Below are 18,406 nucleotides of genomic sequence, written 5' to 3' on the forward strand. Positions count from 1 at the left end.
CATCTGGTGGATATTTCAAATCAACAACAGCTTTAGAATATATGTTTTCTGAGAAAAATGGTGACGTGTTTATTACTTATTTTTCCCGCTGCGTCGATATATATAAATGTGTAGGTATAGTGTATAGATCGTCATATTGGGGTGATATAAACACACCCAATCTTTTTTTTTTCAATTTAACAACACAAAAAGGTGGATCAATTGGAGCGGTTTTGAGACCGACAGCAACTTGACGTAGGAGTGCGGTCCCCCTGCCCACCGAATTGATTGACAGCTGCGTATTAACAAGTCTCGTAATGAAGCATAAAATCATATCAACAAGACAGGATGTGTGCAAAACATCACATAGGATCATCAATCATCATCAAATGTGATCAATAGTGAGTTTACAAGTTTAAAAAGTTTAAAACAGTGTGTAATGAATTACAGCCGTTTACTTCAGATTTACTTTCACCACAGCTGCGTGTCAGAACAATTATAAAAGAAGACGCTTCAATCCCGGTTCGTAGATGTTAAACCACAGTTTATTTTGTACATTAATATAACGGATATCTATACAGCAGTGCAAAGCTGAAGGCGCGCACTGTCTGTGTGTGAGGGTCCACGCCGTGTGTATGTATGTGTGTATCTTTGTGTGCGTAAACTTTATAACGACATTGTGTGTGACTCATCGTGGTAACTCAACAACAAATGCATCAAATAATCATTATTAAAGATCTTACTGTAGTATTTCTCACAAACGCTACATGAAATCTGCTTCCTTTATGTCTGTCTGTTGTCTGAGGCAGCTGAGGGTGGTGATTGAGGCATGCTGACAGGCACGTGAGAACGGTGGGCGGGGAGGACAAGCCTTAAAGGCGCAGTACACAAAAATAGCAACAAGCTGTTATGAGCTATAAAACAGAAACTTCAGAAAGCTATAATAAATATTCTGATGGGTGTCTTAAGCTGAAACTTTACAGACACATTCTGGGGACACAAAGGACTTATTAAATCTGGAAAAAGGGGTAACCTAAGGGCCCTTTAATAATTACATCAAGCCTTGCAAGTGGCTATTTTAGTAAATGGCAATCTTTTTTTTTTTCATCCATATATTTATAAAAACAGAAACTTTATAAATTTTTTAACTACGCAGTTGAGTGTTATTAAAATTTGTATTATTTTATAATTTTTCCCTAATTTCTGTTTAAAGGAGAGATGATTTTTTAAACAAACATTTATAAACATAATAGTTTGCTCTGTAGAAAATCGAGGAAATATTGCTTAAATTGGCTAATAATATTGACCTTAAAATTATTTTAAAAAAATTAAAAGCTGCTGTTATTCCAGCTGAAATAAACAAATAAGATTTTCTCCAGAAGAAAAAAAATCCATTGGTCTGTTAAACATAATTTGGGAAATATTTGAAAAAAAAAAAATAAGAAGATGGCTCATAATTTTGACTTCAAGTGTAATTTTAAACCATGCAATTACCCAGAAAACTTTCATTAGTTCAAGAGCATGTGACTAAAGCCCCCTGTGATAAGTTTTTTGTCCCAGAATTGTTCATGTATTTTACTTTTTTGAAACCATGCACAATATAATTGTTACGTTTTGTTGTCTTTTGGCGTGAAAACCCTGTTTATTGAAAATGTCCAAAAATATGTATTATTCATAATTTCATATATAAATCAGAAAGGGCTATTTTAAGATAACAATGAAGATAAATTCCTCTCATGCTATTGGTATTATTAAGAGTTTTTACCTACTTTTTAAACATTTTTGCTATGTCACACCTTAGGGCATATTTAAGGTACAGTAAAAAGAAATAGTGAAAGAATTGATAAAGTTAGTGACCTTTATATTATCTCAAACATTGGCATGTTCTCACCGTATTGGCTTGGGTTGCTCCGGTTTCCCCCACAGTTCAAACACATGCAGCATAGGTGAATTGAATAAGCTAAATAGGCCGTAGTGTATGTGTGTGAATGCTAGAGTGTATGAGTGTTTCCCAGTACTAGGTTGCAGCTTGAAGGGCATCCAGTGCATTAAAACATATGTTGGATAAGTTGGCAGTTCATTCCACTGTGGTGAACCCTGATGAATAATGGAACTAAGTTAAAAGAAAATGAATGAATATAAAGGGGGGCTAATAATTTAGGAGGGCTAATAATTCTGACTTTAACCGTGCAAGTAAATGAAAACATGGATTTATTCCTGTATAAATGATGCTTATGAGTGGCTAGTTTTCAGAACTACAGTAGATGTGAAACTGCATCGTTTTCAATGTGTTATTGGAGTGTTTTGAGATTCTGGTCATCCAGCAGTGTGTGCAGTTGTAATGTGTCTCTGAATGTAACTGTATAGCCTCTTTCTACTCTGAGTCTTTACTGTAAACCATACCGTCATTTGATCACACTTTGATTCTCTTCAAGAAAAGCTAGCTTTGCTTGCAGAAAGTTCACTTCAAGTCAGACAGAAGTGTTTCTATGTTTATTCATGAAGGCTTTCTTTTCAGCAATGAAATGTGCTTCTTTAAAAGGGCTTTAGATGAAATCTTCTTCTCTATTCTATTAGGCACAACATTCACTTTGCTTTTTCTTTATTTTTGTATGGAAAAAGCATGACAGATAAGTGCCAGTGGGACTTTTTGTTTTACAAAAATTACTTGCATGTTTCGCAGTAGCTTCAAAACAAAGACCCAATCCCAGTTCTACCCCTTAGCCTTTCCCCTTACCCCTACCCCTCATTTTGCGCTTTCACGCCAAGAGGTAGGGGTGTCCCAATTCTCTTAGCTTGAAGGCATAGGGCTAAAGGGAAGGGGTGAACAAAAAATTTTCAGGACTGCACTCGAAACCAAGGGGTAAGAAAATTTCCCAGAACACACCAGCCTCAACGGCAGTATTGCTGAACCCGGAAGTAATGAGATCCCCAAATTAGTATTTTTTTGTCATAATTATGAATTTATACGACAAACAAACATGTATTTTATTATATTCATAACTGCGTTCATGTTTGACCGCCTTGCATTAAAAAAAAAAAAAAAAACGTTAAATTTAGAGATCTATAATCCCTAATAATAACTGCAGTCCTACAACATTCTGTCACTTGATGACACTCATATACCCTCTCAGAAAAGTCTAGTGGCTAAGAATTAGCTTTTTACAGTGTCTGCTATAATGTTAATGTTGTTTTTGTGTGTTTAGATGAACATGGTAACGATGTAAATACACAGTACAGTTATGATCTTGTTGCCACATTAGATAGTTATGATAACATAATATATGCCAGTGATTTCCTGAAGATTAATACCGAAAAATTCTAGATTTCAACTGGAATAACTAGTTGCTATTGTCTGATCTCATATGAAGCAAGAGATCGCGATGACATATGATGATGTGTGCATGTGCTGTAGTGCTGTCCCAATTCTTAGGGCTAAATTTTGAAGCCCTTCCTCTTAATCCTCGGTTGTAAGGGCCAAGGGGAAGGGGTAGGGATACAAAAATAGAATTGGGATTGGGCAAAAATGTTCAGCAGGTGATGCTGAACAGCCGATTTAACGTCCTCAGAAACAGATAAAATTAACTATCAAGGTTTTATATTGCACATATTCCCACCATTCCTAAATCAAACGGCCCATGAGGGGATCTAAAAGGCACGTTGCATCTGAAAAAACATCTCACCTACATAAAACCTTACCCTAAACTAGGGGTGCCCAAACTTTTTCTTACGATAGCCAAAAACCAAACTTGATATTTCAGTAGTCATATCAAAGCTGTAAATCAGCATACTATCATCTCAAAACATTTCAAGAATTAAATGTTTTGTTTCTTGTGAGGATTTAGAGAAACTTGTTCATGCTTTTATAAGCAGCAGGGTGGATTACTGTAACACCCGCCTTCCCAAAAAGACAGTCAGACATTTGCAGCTCATCCAGAACGCTGCGGCCAGAATTGTGATCAGAACCAGGAATTCTGAACACATCACACCTGTCCTCAGGTCTTTACACTGGTTACATTCAGAATAGATTGTAATGTATTATTACCGGTGTATAAATCACTAAATGGCATAGGACCTCAATACATTACAGATATGCTCACTGAATACAAACCTAACAGATCACTCAATCTTTAGGATCAAATAAACTAGAAGTTCCAAGAGTTCAGTCAAAGCAGGGTGAATCAGCTTTCAGCCACTATGCCCCTCGCTGCTGGAATCAGCTTCCAGAAATGATCAGATGTGCTCCAACATTAGGCACATTTAAATCAAAACTGAAAACACATCTGTTTAGCTGTGCCTTTATTGAATGAACACTGAGCCACGTCCGACAAATCTCACTTTTATGTCTTTCTCTTTTTTTCATTTTTTATAACCTGTTTTTAACACATTTTAATGTTTTTATCTGTTTTAATCATTTTTATTATTTGTTTTTATTTTCTTATACTTTTATTTCTGTTTATGCAAAGCACTTTGGATTGCCACTGTGTATAAAATGTGCTATATATATAAACTTGCCTTGCCTTGATTGAGGCTAGTTGGCCAAATTTAAATATAGTTACTATGGGTAATATAGTAACCATGGGTAATACCATGGGTCATCAAAATACACCTTTATTTGATGTGAATATGTATCCTCTAATGGTGAAAATTGCACACAGTGCCTTAAATTAAATTTTTAATCACAGTAAAGCACAGTTGAGTAGTGGTTAGCACTGTTGCCTCATAGCAAGAAGGTTGCTGGTTTGAGTCCCGGTTGGGCCAGTTGGCTATACTGTGTGGAACATTGCATGTTCTCCCTCTGTTCGCATGGGTTTCCTCTGGGTGCTCCGCTTCCCCCCCACAGTCCAAAGACATGCACTGTAAGTGAATTGGATCAACTAAATTGGCCTTAGTGTTTGAGTGTGTATGGGTGTTTCCCAATACTGGGTTGAAGCTGGAAGGGCATCCGCTGCGTAAAACATATGCTGGATAAGTTGGCGGTTCATTCCACTGTGGTGACCTCTAAAATAGAAACTAAGCTGAAGGAAAATAAATGTTGGGTCGGTTCATATTTAACCCAAATTTAGGTTAAAATAAGCTAGCATTTTAGAGAGTCTATGTTTTTGGGGTTTTGTACAATTTATAGTAGCAACATTTTTTACATTGAAATATGTTGACAGATATATTCATATTTGATAAGCTTTAGAGCGCATGGCTACAAAAATCCTACCATTTCTTAGGTATGAAAAGAAATGGTATTTAATACATTCATATCAGCATTGCTCTCCTCCATTTGCATTGAAATGTGCCGCGTGTGGGTTTTTGTCTCACGTCTTGCACAGTGTGTCCCTGCATGTCTACAGTCAGTCCAGCTTCCTTCACTGTGAGCTGAATGTGCCGTTTCTCTCGTCATGGCAACAGCAGCGCGGCATAAAAGAAGTGATGAAGCTCGCATCCAATTCTATGCGCTTTAAAAGAAGAAAAAAACTGCGTTTCTGCTGCAATTAACTGTTCGGCCCCGAGAGGCTTGGCCGGGGTCACCAATCTTGTATGCCAGAGTGAGCTAAAAGTTGTCACTGTAGAATTATATCATCCCCATAACTGGCTATTTTCAATGCAGTTACACCTGCTAAATTGGACTGTGAATAGCCATAATAGCGTCCGGCTATACTGCGATTCGTTGAATGAGTGATGAATCCCATCTCTCCCAGCATGAATGATGGTTCAGTCCATTCTGTTCCATTTTTATACAGAAACTCAATGCTATTGTGTTGGAGGTGGAAACTTGAAGCGCTCTGGAAAATTTGTGTGGGTGAAGATCCTTTTAAACCTGCTTGAATGTGTATGTGTGAAGGCACAATGACATATTCACATTGTATTTGGCTGAATAAGAGGAAGGTGTACATATTTGTGTGTGTGTGCGTGTGTGTGTGTATGTATGTATGTATATATATATATATATATATATATATATATATATATATATATATATATATATATATATATATATATATATATATGGGGTATGAATAATTTCAGGCTTGACTGTATGTACACTTTACAAGTATGGACCCACTTTTGCCTTAAAAACAGCCTTATTCCTTCTTGGCATAGATTCAACAAGCTACTCAAAATATTTTTCAGACATTTTGGTCCATATTGACATGATAGCATCACACATTTGCTGCACATCCATGATGTAAATCTCCCGTTCCACCACTTCCCAAAGGTGCTCTATTGGATTTCGATCTAGTGTTTGTGGAGGCCCTTTAAGTACAGTGAACTCATTGTCATGTTCAAGAAATCAGTTGATTCGCACTTTATGACATGGCGGATTATCCTGCTGGAAGTAACCATCAGAAGATCTGTGGTAATAAAGGGATGGACATGATCAGCGACAGTACTAGGTAGGCTGTGGCTCTGACACGATGCTCAATTGGTACTAAAGTATGGGCCCAAAGAGCGCCAAGAAAATATCCCCCACACCATTACACCACCACCACCAGCCTGAACCATTAATACAAGGCAGGATGGATCCATACTTTCATGTTGTTGATGCCAAATTTTGTCCATACTTCCTAAATGTGGCAGCAGAAATCAAGACTCAACAGACCAGACAACGTTTTTCCAATGTTGCAAATTGTAGCCTCAGTTTCCTGTTCTTAGCTGACTGAAGTGGCACCCGTCGTGGTATTCTGCTGCTGTAGCCCATCTGCCTCTAGGTTGGATGTGTTGTGTGTTCACAGATGCTCTTCTGCATACCTCAGTTAACGATTGGTTACTGTTGCTTTTCTATCAGCTCGAACCAGTGTGGAAATTCTCTGACCTCTGACATCAACAAGGCATTTGCGCTCACAGAATTGCCGCTCACTTAATATTTTCTTTTTTACAGACCATTCTCTGTAAATGCTAAAGATAGCTGTGCATGAAAACCCCCGTAGATCAGCAGTTTCTGAAATACTCAGACCAGCCATGCCATGTTCAAAGTCACTTAAATCACTTTTTGAACTGCAGCAGATCATCTTGACCATGTCTTCAGGCCTAAATGCATTGAGTTGCTGCCATGTGATATACTGATTAAAAATTTGCGTTAACGAGCACTTGGACAGCTGTAAATAATAAAGTAGCCAGTGAATGTAAATATAAATGCGAGTATTTAAAAATAGCATGACTATAATTTAACACAAATACATATTTTGATCTCTCTTAAATTACTTTTTTTGTCCCTTTAAAGTTACTATTTTTATACAATTATATATTTGTATAATCAAGCTAAAACTGCAACTAATCTAACAAAAAGGCTTTAAATCATTCATTCATTAATTTTCTTGTCGGCTTAGTCTCTTTATTAATCTGGGGTCGCCACAGCGGAATGAACCGCCAACTTATCCAGCAAGTTTTTACGCAGCGAATGCCCTTCCAGCCGCAACCCATCTCTGGGAAACATCCACACACACATTCACACACACACACACTCACTCATAACCCACGTGAAGGCAGGGAGAACATGCAAACTCCACACAGAAACGCCAACTGAGCCGAGGTTCGAACCAGCAACCTTCTTGCTGTGAGGCAACAGCACTACCTACTGCGCCACTGCCTCGCCCCGGCTTCAAATCAGTCCAAAAATTTGTACGCGCAAAATAAAATAATAGGGAAAAATATTACATACATTTCATAAACAGGAAAAATGAAGAGAAACACAAATAAATATAGACAAGTTGTACTATTTGTAATAATATTGTTTAATAATTTGTATTATATAAAAATGTATACATTTTGTTTTATAAAGTATAATGTTTGTATTATAAAGTATTCATTTTCTATTTCTAAAAATGTTAGCTGATCAAACTTTTATTTTAATGGATTAAATGTTAAATAAACTGTTTTTTCAAAAGGGGGTGTACTCATTTATGCTGAGTACTTATTATTATTATTACTATGATTATTATTATTATATGGTATTTTTATGTTTTGTTTATATATTTGTTTTCATTTTATTTTAGTCACTCAATTTAATGTATTCCCTGTGCTCATCAGGTTGGAGATCAGATGAAGTTGCTGCATAACTGCTGGAGTGAACTTCTAGTGCTGGACTATGTTGCCAGACAGTTGCATCATGGGAAAGAGGACAGTGTGCTTCTCATTACTGGACAGGAGGTATGAAACACCCACTTAAAACAAGACACATCCATTCAGTCAATATCTAACTGTGTATGCTATTATGGATTTCTGTCCACTCTCAGAAATAAAGGTATGCGAGCTGTCACTGGGGTGGTACCTTTTTATAAGGTGCACATTTGTACTTAAAGGGTTCATATTGGCACCTTAAAAGTATATATTAATACCTAAAAAAATTAAGAGGAACACTTTTGTACTTTTTAGGTATTAATATAGACCTTTAAGGTACTTATTGGTATCTTTGGAAAAGGTACCACTCCAGTGACAGCATGCGTTCCTTTATTTCTGAGAGTGTATGATATTTACTATGTGTGTATGTGTGTCAGGTGGAGCTTGCATCTCTCCTGGCCCAGGCAGGGGTCACTTTAAGCGGGATGATCCAGAGAGGACAGGAGCTGGTGCAGCGTCTACAGGAGCTACAGCTGGACCGCAGAGAAACCGCCTGCCTCAAATACCTCATCCTCTTTAACCCCGGTGAGAATCATAAAGCTAATTCACTTACGCACATTTTAATATTAAAGTACACATGAAATTTAAACGAGCCATTTGATTTTGTTAGTTGACATTGCTAATTTTGTGTTAAACAAAAAAAAATGGTTGCAGCTTCCAGTTTATGTGAACTTTAGACATTAATAAAACCTAGATTAGAAGAGGTGCAGAATATGCAGCCTAAGGACCGATTTATACTTCTGCGTCAAGCGCACATGTATGCTCCGGCGAAGCATTCACGTGGTCACATAGCCCTCGCTGTGGCCGACGCTGAAAAATGTAACTACACATCACAACAAAGCATAGCACCAGCTCTGTGATTGGTCAGCTTGGTAGCTGTGCTGAGTGTGGGCGGGACCAAGAGCCGTAAGCCCGTTGGAGCGAGTGTTTACAAGTGTCCAGTCCCGTGAAGTAGCTCCAGATGGAAACTTTTGTTTTGTGTTTACCTTATGATTAAAGTTGTTGCACGTCTGCTGGTTTCCACCTCTGAATGAGCACGTTTGAACCACTTGTACATTAAGGTAGCGTTCAGAAAAAACAAAACACCAGCAAAGAAAGTTGACACAGAGAAACATAAATACCTCACTGCCAGCTAGCATTTCGGAAGTGTTATTGCAGAATAACACAAACAGCAAGCAAAAGTACAGATGCACAGCTACATGCAAGGCTAGTGCAGTGGGTCACGGTGATCACTCGGCGCAGAAGTATAAACCAGCCTTTAAACTCACTGGCAACTTAGTTCATTTTCTTTAATTGTGATTTTTTTATTTTTGTTTTTCAGTTAAAAGGATAGTTCTCACTGAAATGAAAAATTGCTTACTACTGTATGTACTCAGCCTCATATATTTCCAAATCTCTATGAGTTTATTTTTCTGTTAAACACAGAAGAAGATATTTTGTAGAAAGCTGAAAACCTGTAACCATTGACTTCCATAGTATGGAAAGCAAATACTATGGAAGTCTATGGTTACAGGTTTTCAACATTTTTCAAAATATCTTCTTTTGTGTATAACAGAGGAAAGAAACACATAAATGCTTCGAGAAGTTAAGAATGAGTAAACATGAGTAAATACAGGATTTTTATTTTTAGGTGAACTATTCCTTTAAATAAGGTGTTTTTGATACTGCTGACGTTCATATGTAAATGAGCGATGTTATGATTGGCTGGCATTTTTGGAAGTGAACCATTTAGAGACTAGTGTTCAAAAGTTTGGAGATCTTTTTCTCTTTAATATATTTCAGATATTTTCAAATATGAATATATTTTAGGTTGCATTTATTTGCTAATTAATCCCATAGACCCATTCATTTATTTTCTTGTCGGCTTAGTCCCTTTATTAATCCGGTGTCGCCACAGCGGAATGAACCGCCAACTTATCTAGCAAGTTTTTACGCAGCGGATGCCCTTCCAGCTGCAACCCATCTCTGGGAAACATCCACACACACATTTACACACACACTCATACACTACGGACAATTTAGCCTACTTTGGACTGTGGGGGAAAGCGGAGCACCCGGAGGAAACCCACACGCACGCAGGGAGAACATGCAAACTTCACACAGAAACGCCAACTGAGCCGAGGCTCGGATCAGCGACCTTCTTGCTGTGAGGCAACAGCACTACCTTCTGCGCCACTGCTTTGCCTTACAATAGAATCAGTAATTAATAATTAAAATTATTAATAGTCTACATTTACTTCAGCTTTCAGTGTCACATGATCCTTCAGAAATCATCCTAATATGCTGATTTGATGCTTAAGAAATATTTCCTATTAATGCTGAAAATGAAAAATTGTGCTTCTTAATAATCCTGCGGAAAACTGCAATATGCAGTGGCTCAGTGGTTAGCACTAATGTATGGGTGTTTCCCAGTACTGTGTTGCTGCTGAATAGGTTGTGTAAAACATATGCTGGATAAGTTGGCGGTTCATTCCGCTGTGGTGACCCCTGATCAATAAAGGAACTAAGCCGAAGAAAAGGAAAAGGAAACTGCAATATGTTTTTTTAAAGTTACTTTGATGAGCAGAAAGTTCAAAAGAACACCACCTACTTGACTTGAAACTCTTTTGTGACATTATAAATGTCTTTACTGTCACTTTGATTGAATTCATGGAGTCCTTTCTGAATAAAAGGTGTTAATTACTTTTCACAAACAGAAAAACAGAAAGAAAATCTTTCTGACCCCAAACTTTTGAACAACACTGTTTTATTGTGCAAAGGGGTTATGAAAAATGTTATGACATCATCATTTCTGCAGCTCTAGAAACAGTTTGGGAATATTTTTCATTAACCTCATGTCAAATCCACCAAGCCTGAGTCCTAAAAGTTTCACTTTCTGAATCCCGATCGGCTAATAAAATAACTTTTTGCCCGTAGTGCAAGTGTCATTCCGCACTTAGAAGTTTTAATCCTTAATAAGTTCCTCTCGAGCGTTTTTAATGACTTTTAACTAATTCCAGAGGCCAAAACAGCTTCCCGTTAATGATGAACATGTGCTAAATTTCATCTCTCATTCTGTCTCTTTGCCTCAGCTCAGCTGATGTTTTAATAGTATAATATAAAAGGCATTTTCATAGCCTACGACGCACCGCCGTCACCCTGTCCTCCGCGTATTATTGAGCGTATATATATTTCCTCCGCTGGGGTTTGACCGAGGCTAATTAACTTCTCAAAAGATGAATATTGCATTGATTTCGAGCCCCGCTAACGAGGACGCGCTTGTAACAGGCTATTTGTCGTGAGTGGCAGCATGTTTTGTGTGGCGCTTGCTGCGCGGTAACTGGGTAATGGGCTTAATTAAAATGAAAGCCTTCTGAATCACTGCTGTTTACAAAGGCAGGGAGCCGGACCCCGTATCCACTCGCAGACGCACACGCGCCGTCTATAGAGAGACTCTGGCTCAAAAGAAGTTTAATGGATTGACCCCATATTGGTCTATGCCGCCGTGCCCCTCTCTTTCTCAGCGTCAGGAGAAAATGCTCCTTCATTGTTCCGATTCCCTTAAGTGAGAGCAATTTAGCGTCAACAAAAGCTGCTTTTCATAATAAGACCGCATGTGTGTGTGTGTGTGTGTTCAGCGAGTGCTTGAAAACCCATTTTCCACTTTAACCAGACTCTATCGATGCTTCTCTGCAGATGTGAAACTGTTGGAAAACCAGCCTTACGTGGAGAGCGTGTACGAGCAGGTGAATGCCGCGCTGTTGGAGTACACGCTGTGCGCGTATCCGCAATTCCCGGACAGGTTTAGCCAGATTCTGCTGCGCCTTCCTGAGCTCAGAGCGCTGAGTTCGCAAGCCGAAGACTACTTGTGCTACAAACACCTGAGCGGAGAGGTGCCCTGCAACAACCTCCTCATAGAAATGCTGCATGCCAAGAGAACCTGCATCTGACACTCATCTGCGCACATTCACACCCGATTCCTTTGCAGATTTGACTCTGTTATCGACTGTATGTTCTGGAGCCGTCATCTCTCGCACAGAGAAAACCTCATCAACCATGCCACTGTGTTTCGGAAAGAAGACGAGGGGAGATGTCAGTGTTAATAATGACTGTGTTTATAAAATAGAGTATTGCGGCGATGATGTAATTTTGTAGGCCCGTCCAGAAGTTCGCATCACCCTCCACATGGGCATGTTTGATTCCCTATTGGATTATTGCAGGAAATACGCTCTGTGGCCTCTTAAGAAATGACTACGAATACGAAATTAATATGAATTTTCTGAAGTTTCTAAATAGTTAACACAGAAATGAGAGTTCCATAATGTTGTTTCGATTCCTAGAGATCTTCAATCATCTTCAGAATACAAATTTAACATTTAAAAAACTATTTTTATTTTATTAAACATTGTCATAGGGGTGACGCAGTGGCGCAGTAGGTAGTGCTGTTGCCTCGCAGCAAGAAGATCGCTGGTTCGAGCCTCGGCTGGGTCAGTTGGTGTTTCTGTATTCGCGTGGGTTTCCTCCGGGTGCTCCAGTTTTCCCCACAGTCCAAAGACATGAGGAACAGGTGAATTGAGCGTAGTGTATGAGTGCGTATGAGTGTTATTCAGAGATGGGTTGTGGCTGGAAGGGCATCCACTGTGTAAAAATGTGCTGGATAAGTTGTCGATTCGCTCCGCTGTGGCGACCCCGGATTAATGAAAGGACTAAGCCGAAAAGAAAATGAATGAATGAATGAATAAACATTGTCATACAAGTTAACGAAGGCTTTAAATGTTCAGTTTAGCAAAAATACCACAACAATTATATGTAAACTCAATATAACTTAATACTCTTCAAAAGAAAGAAAATCAAACAAACTATTAAAATTAATAATAATAATATTAAATAATACAGTAATAACATAATGGTCTAATCATATTCTGTCAATGTTCATCAATTCATCAAAAGAGTCACCATCTAGACTCTCCAAAAAGTCACAGAATACTTTCCGAATAGTCCAAAATATATGCATTTTGTTTTTTAAAATAGGTCTCTTTTCTTGGGCAAGGCAAGAGGTGATTCCCTTTATCCACTGAGATACACCTTTTTTTCCAAGAACAGGTAATTACATGTGTAACCCTCTGGTCCTACAGCACCCAACCCGTTCTGTGCTGGGATCAAACTGGCAATTCTTTGCATGGGAGTCTGCTGCTCTAACAAGTAGGCCTGTCGCTAGCGTCTTTCACTAGAGCACCTTTAGAGGTCAGAGGAGTGAGGTTTACTTGCATAGTACTTTGCTTACTGGCCTCCATTGCACTCACCCTCCTAAACCTCATTCCCATCCCAGACGAGCCCCCATGTGTAACCCACCGGTCCTACTGCACCCAACCCGATCTGTGCTGGGATCTAACCAGCGATTTTTTGCATGAGAGTTGGTCGCTCTAACAAGGAGGCTAAAGACCATGGCCTCTAGCGTGTGTCGCTAGACCACCTTTAGAGTCAGATAAGTGAGGCTTACCTGCATAGCACTTCACAAGCTGGACTCCGTAACACTCACTAAACACTAAACCTCACTCTAATTCTGGATGAGCCCCCACATGTAACCCACCAGTCCTACTGCATCCAAGCCACACTGAGCTAGGATTGAACCGGCGATTTTTGGTATAGGAGTCGGCTGTTCTAACAAGGAGGCTAAAGACTATGACCTCTAGTGTCTGTCGCTAGAGCACCTTTAGAGGTCAGAGGAGAGAGGTTTACATGGATAGCACTTCATTAGCTGGCCAGTTACACTCATCCCCCTATACCTCATTCCCATCTCAGACAAGCCCCCATGTATAACACACCGTCCTACTGCACCCAATCCAGTCTGAGCTGGGATCGAATCTGGGATTTTTCCATGGGAGTCGGTTGCTCTAACAAGGTGGCTAAAGACCATAACCTCTAGTGTCTGTCGCCAGAGCACCTTTAGAGGTCAAAGGAGTGAGGTTTACCTGCATAGCACTTCACTAGCTGGACTCCATAACACTCACTAAACCTCACTCCCATCCCGGACGAGCCCCCTCATGTAACCCACCGGTCATACTGCATCCAACCCTGTCTGAGCTGGGATTGAACTGGCGATTCTTTGCATTTGAGGTTTACCTGCATAGCACTTCGCTAGCTGGCCTGCGTTACACGTTTAGTTTCCAGCAAACATAAAATTAACAGCAATCTTTTATGTTTGGTCACTTTAAAGTCCAATCAGCCAATTGCAATATACACAGGCTGGAATTAAGAAGAATTACTTTCCCAATGATTTGACTTACAACAATGGGTCACACTTTACAATAAGGTAAATTAGTTAATGTTAAGTAATGCATTTACTAACATGAACATACAATGAACAATACATTTACTACAGTATTTATTCATGTTAGTAAACGTTAGTTAATGAAAATACAGTAGTTCATTGTTAGTTCATGTTAACTCATGGCGCATTAACTAATGTTAACAAGCATGGACTTGAATGTTAATAATGCATTAGTAAATGTTCAATTATGATTAATAAATGCTGTACAAGTGTTGTTCATGATTAGTTCATGTTAGTATATGCATTAACTAATGAACCTTATTGTAAAGTGTTACCCAACATTCAGTATTTTAAACCCAAAAACAATTGACTTTCAAATTAAGATATTTTAGATAAGGTCTGAAATCTCTCTCATCTTTGATAGACTGCAAGGTTTTCAATACTTTTAAAATCCATAAACCGAATTAAAAACATTCCACTCCAAACATGTCAGTGGTTCATCTGTAACCACACGAAACTTTTCTCCCCGTCAGTGTGTGTTTATTACCGACAATACAATGTATTGCCACTAGAGTCAACAGCACAACACACAAGCGTAATATTTGCTGTAGTAAATGCACAGTGGCATCTGATGCAGCTGAAGAGACCATATAGGTGAACAAAGTTGTTTCTACAGTTTTTTTGGTGCACAAAAGAGTTCTTGTAACTACTTTCGATTTGTTTTCTCGACTTTGAGGATCTCAAGTTCATAGCTATCTAAAAAGGTCAGAGAGCTCTTTTAGATTTTATATAAAAATATCTCAATTTGTGTTCTGAAGATGAACGAAGGTATCAGGGGATTGGAACAAAATGAAGGTAATTATTATTTATATATATATATATATATATATATATATATATATATATATATATATATATATATATATATATATATATATATATATATATATATATATATAATGAAATAACCTTTTTAAGAACAGGTCATATAGGGTTTTAAAATTGTGTTAGAGTCTACTACAGCAAGTTTCAGTGCAGCTAAGGTCAGAAAACATTGCAATTTCATCAGAATGTGCCTTTAATATTAGAATCAATTGCTTCAAATCAAGGCTTAAGATCTATAAACTCCTCCCTTCCATAACTCTGCTTTGATTGCTCATTTTGTTTGGAATCGAAACACTCATTACAAAATGTTTGTATTAGAGCTATGGCGAAAAATAATTAGATAATTAGATTAAAATGTTAAACAAATTTTCAATATTCTCTCTTGAATCGATTCTGAGCTGTTTTTTAACAGCAGATGCCGGTGTATGCATTATAAACAACTGTAGTCTGATTAAATCTGACTCATTTCAAATGCACTTTAAAATAGCCCCCCCCCCCCCCCCCCCCCCCTCAATAAATAAAAAATAAAGAGTTATGTTGTTTCAGCTCAATTTAAATAAGTCATTTGAAAAAACAGCAAATGCTATTTTTGGTATCACTTTAACCTAAATAATCATTAATAAAGTTCTGAAATGTTTGAAAATCCGAATAGGAAAGTGAATTACAAAAGTGTTTAGAGTGAGCTGTGTTTACAATAATCTTATATTTGCTTGATGCTTAATAAGGCTTGAGCCGACGCTCAATCAATTTAGGAGATAATAGCAATGCTTTTTGAAATCGTTAGAATTCACGCTGAATTAATTTCTCAAACAATTTTTCGCTATCGCTCTAATACAAACACTCTGAAATGGGCAAACAAAACAGACTAGGCCTGCTGACCAATCAGAACAGAGATGACAAAGAAAATTGTGTCGACATACAAAAGAAGTTGCAGGCAAATTAGATTAAAAAATATAATGACTCTGACTCTTTCCTCTGAGACAATATTTTTATATATCAAGCATTTTACATTTACATTTAAATGACAGGATACGAACTATTTTATAAAAACCCATATGACCTGCTCATTAATTTAATTGGCAGATGTAAAATAAAATCTAAACTTATTAATAAACAGCGGTCATAAGATATTGTATGTTTATGTAAGGTCATTTTTGGTTGACTGCAACCTTCAATATTGGAGAGATGTTGAGTGTTTGAGTGCATTGACCTCAACCTACAAAGCAGGACAGACAATGAATTTTGGTTATAAATGACTGAGTAGACATCTAAACATGGTCATTGTCAGTCCCCAATGTTGGACAGAATGTAGAAGCTTGGTTGTAATTGAAAATTAGGTTGACGTTGAAAATTAAATTCTGCCTTGATGTCAAGCACCAACGTTGACTAGACATTGACAATTGAAAATCAAGTTAACGTCAAACCTCCAATATTGAACGGACATTAAAGTTTGGTGAAAAAATGAGTTGGAAATGACTGGGTGGACATCTAATCATGGGTTGGATGTCAGTCCCCAATGTTGGACAGAATGTAGAAATTTGGTTGTAATTGAAAATCAGGTTCTCAAAAATTCAATTCTGGCTTGATGTCAGGCACCAACTCTGAACAGAAATTGACAATTGATAATGAAAATCAAGTTGACGTCATCCTCCAACATTGGATGGACATTTAACTTTGGTGAAGAATGTAAAATCAGTTTGACGTCAAAAATTCAATTCTGGCTTGATGTCAGGCACCAACGTTGACAATTAAAAATCGAGTTGACGTCAACTTCAACTTTATTTCGAGTTGGAAATAAATGCATAGACATCTAAACATGGTGTCGATGTCAGTCCCCAATGTTGGACAGAATGTAGAAGTTTGGTTGTAATTGAAAATCAGGTTGACGTCAAAAATTCAATTCTGGCTTGATGTCAGGCAACAATTCTGAATAGAAAGTGATAATTGAAAATAAAATTTATGTCAAACCTCCAATATTAGACGGACAATGAAATTTGGTAAAAAATTGAGTTGGAAATGACTGGATAGACATCTAAACATGGTGTCGATGTCAGTCCCAATGTGGGACAGAATGTAGAAGTTTGGTTGTAAATGAAAATCAGGTTGGCGTAAAAAATTAAATTCTGGCTTGATGTCAGGCACCAACTCTGAATAGAATTGAATTGATGAAAATTGATGTCAAACCTCCAATATTGGATGGACATTGAAGTTGAAAAAATGAGTTGATGTCAAAATCCATTGCTTGATGTCATTGGACTTTGGTTGAACATAAATATCAGGTTGATGCCAAAATTCAACACTGGTTTGATGTCTGCCTCTAACATTTGACATACGTTAAAGTTCATTTGGAAATTGAGCTGATGTCTAAACATTGGATTGGCTTGATAAAGTGATAAGTTGAGTCTTAATGATGTTAAAATCCAGTGTTAATATGCTTTACATTGCATAGATGATGAATTTTGGTTGACATCTAGACATGATTTCAGCCAAAATTCAACATTAGCTTCACATTAACCTCCAACATGTCTCACTTTGGTTGACAATTTGGTGAAAATCCAATGTTGGATTGAGAGCGATATTGGATTGAATTTGATTGGATGTAAAATTCAGGCTGCCATCTAAACATAAAACTGGCTTGACAGCAACATTCAAATTACGATTATGGATAATAATGTTTAAACAACATTAATTGGGTTTTTGGGTACTACATATATTATTAAATGTGTTCAATGTCTGAACTATTAATTATAGTTATTTAATGCTACATCATAAAACCAACAAAATAACCAAATTGACATTGATCATAATCATAATCCATTAACCTCAGACCTTATTTCAGCCAATTAACCTAAAACATGTAAAAAAAAAAATCTATTGATTAAAGCAGAAGTGCTGACGTGCTAGCTCATTTCTTGGTTGTGGCCTACAAAACATGTCATTTTTGCTTTTAAACTCTATTTAAAAGAGCAACAGATTGTGCCTTCCCTCTCTTTTCACACACGCACACAAAGAGAAGCACTTCTTCTTTAAAAAATGTGTAATTGAAAGACAAAGTGAAGCACAGTCACAGCCAAGAACCGCCCACTAAGACAGGAAGCCATGACATTAGCGCTACCTGAAAGGAGATATTTCCAAAAATACAAAATGATGGAAAGCGCATAAGATGGTGCAATCTGTTGATTT

General features: G+C 37.6%; 1 protein-coding gene across 2 annotated transcripts in view; it reads left to right on the forward strand.

The window, feature by feature from the left end:
- Positions 1-12,917, forward strand: part of nr5a1b (nuclear receptor subfamily 5, group A, member 1b) — a 40,972-nt gene extending 28,055 nt beyond the window's left edge. The window contains exons 4-6 of one of the 2 annotated variants that reach the window (XM_073934408.1): positions 7,999-8,118; positions 8,466-8,613; positions 11,764-12,917. In XM_073934408.1, the coding sequence (XP_073790509.1) occupies positions 7,999-8,118; positions 8,466-8,613; positions 11,764-12,017 (522 nt within the window). In that variant the 3' untranslated portion in view covers positions 12,018-12,917. 2 annotated transcript variants of the gene reach the window in all.
- Positions 12,918-18,406: the final 5,489 nt, after the last annotated feature.

This window comes from Danio rerio, chromosome 21 (genome assembly GCF_049306965.1).
Source record: "Danio rerio strain Tuebingen ecotype United States chromosome 21, GRCz12tu, whole genome shotgun sequence".
Taxonomy (NCBI): Eukaryota; Metazoa; Chordata; class Actinopteri; order Cypriniformes; family Danionidae; genus Danio; species Danio rerio.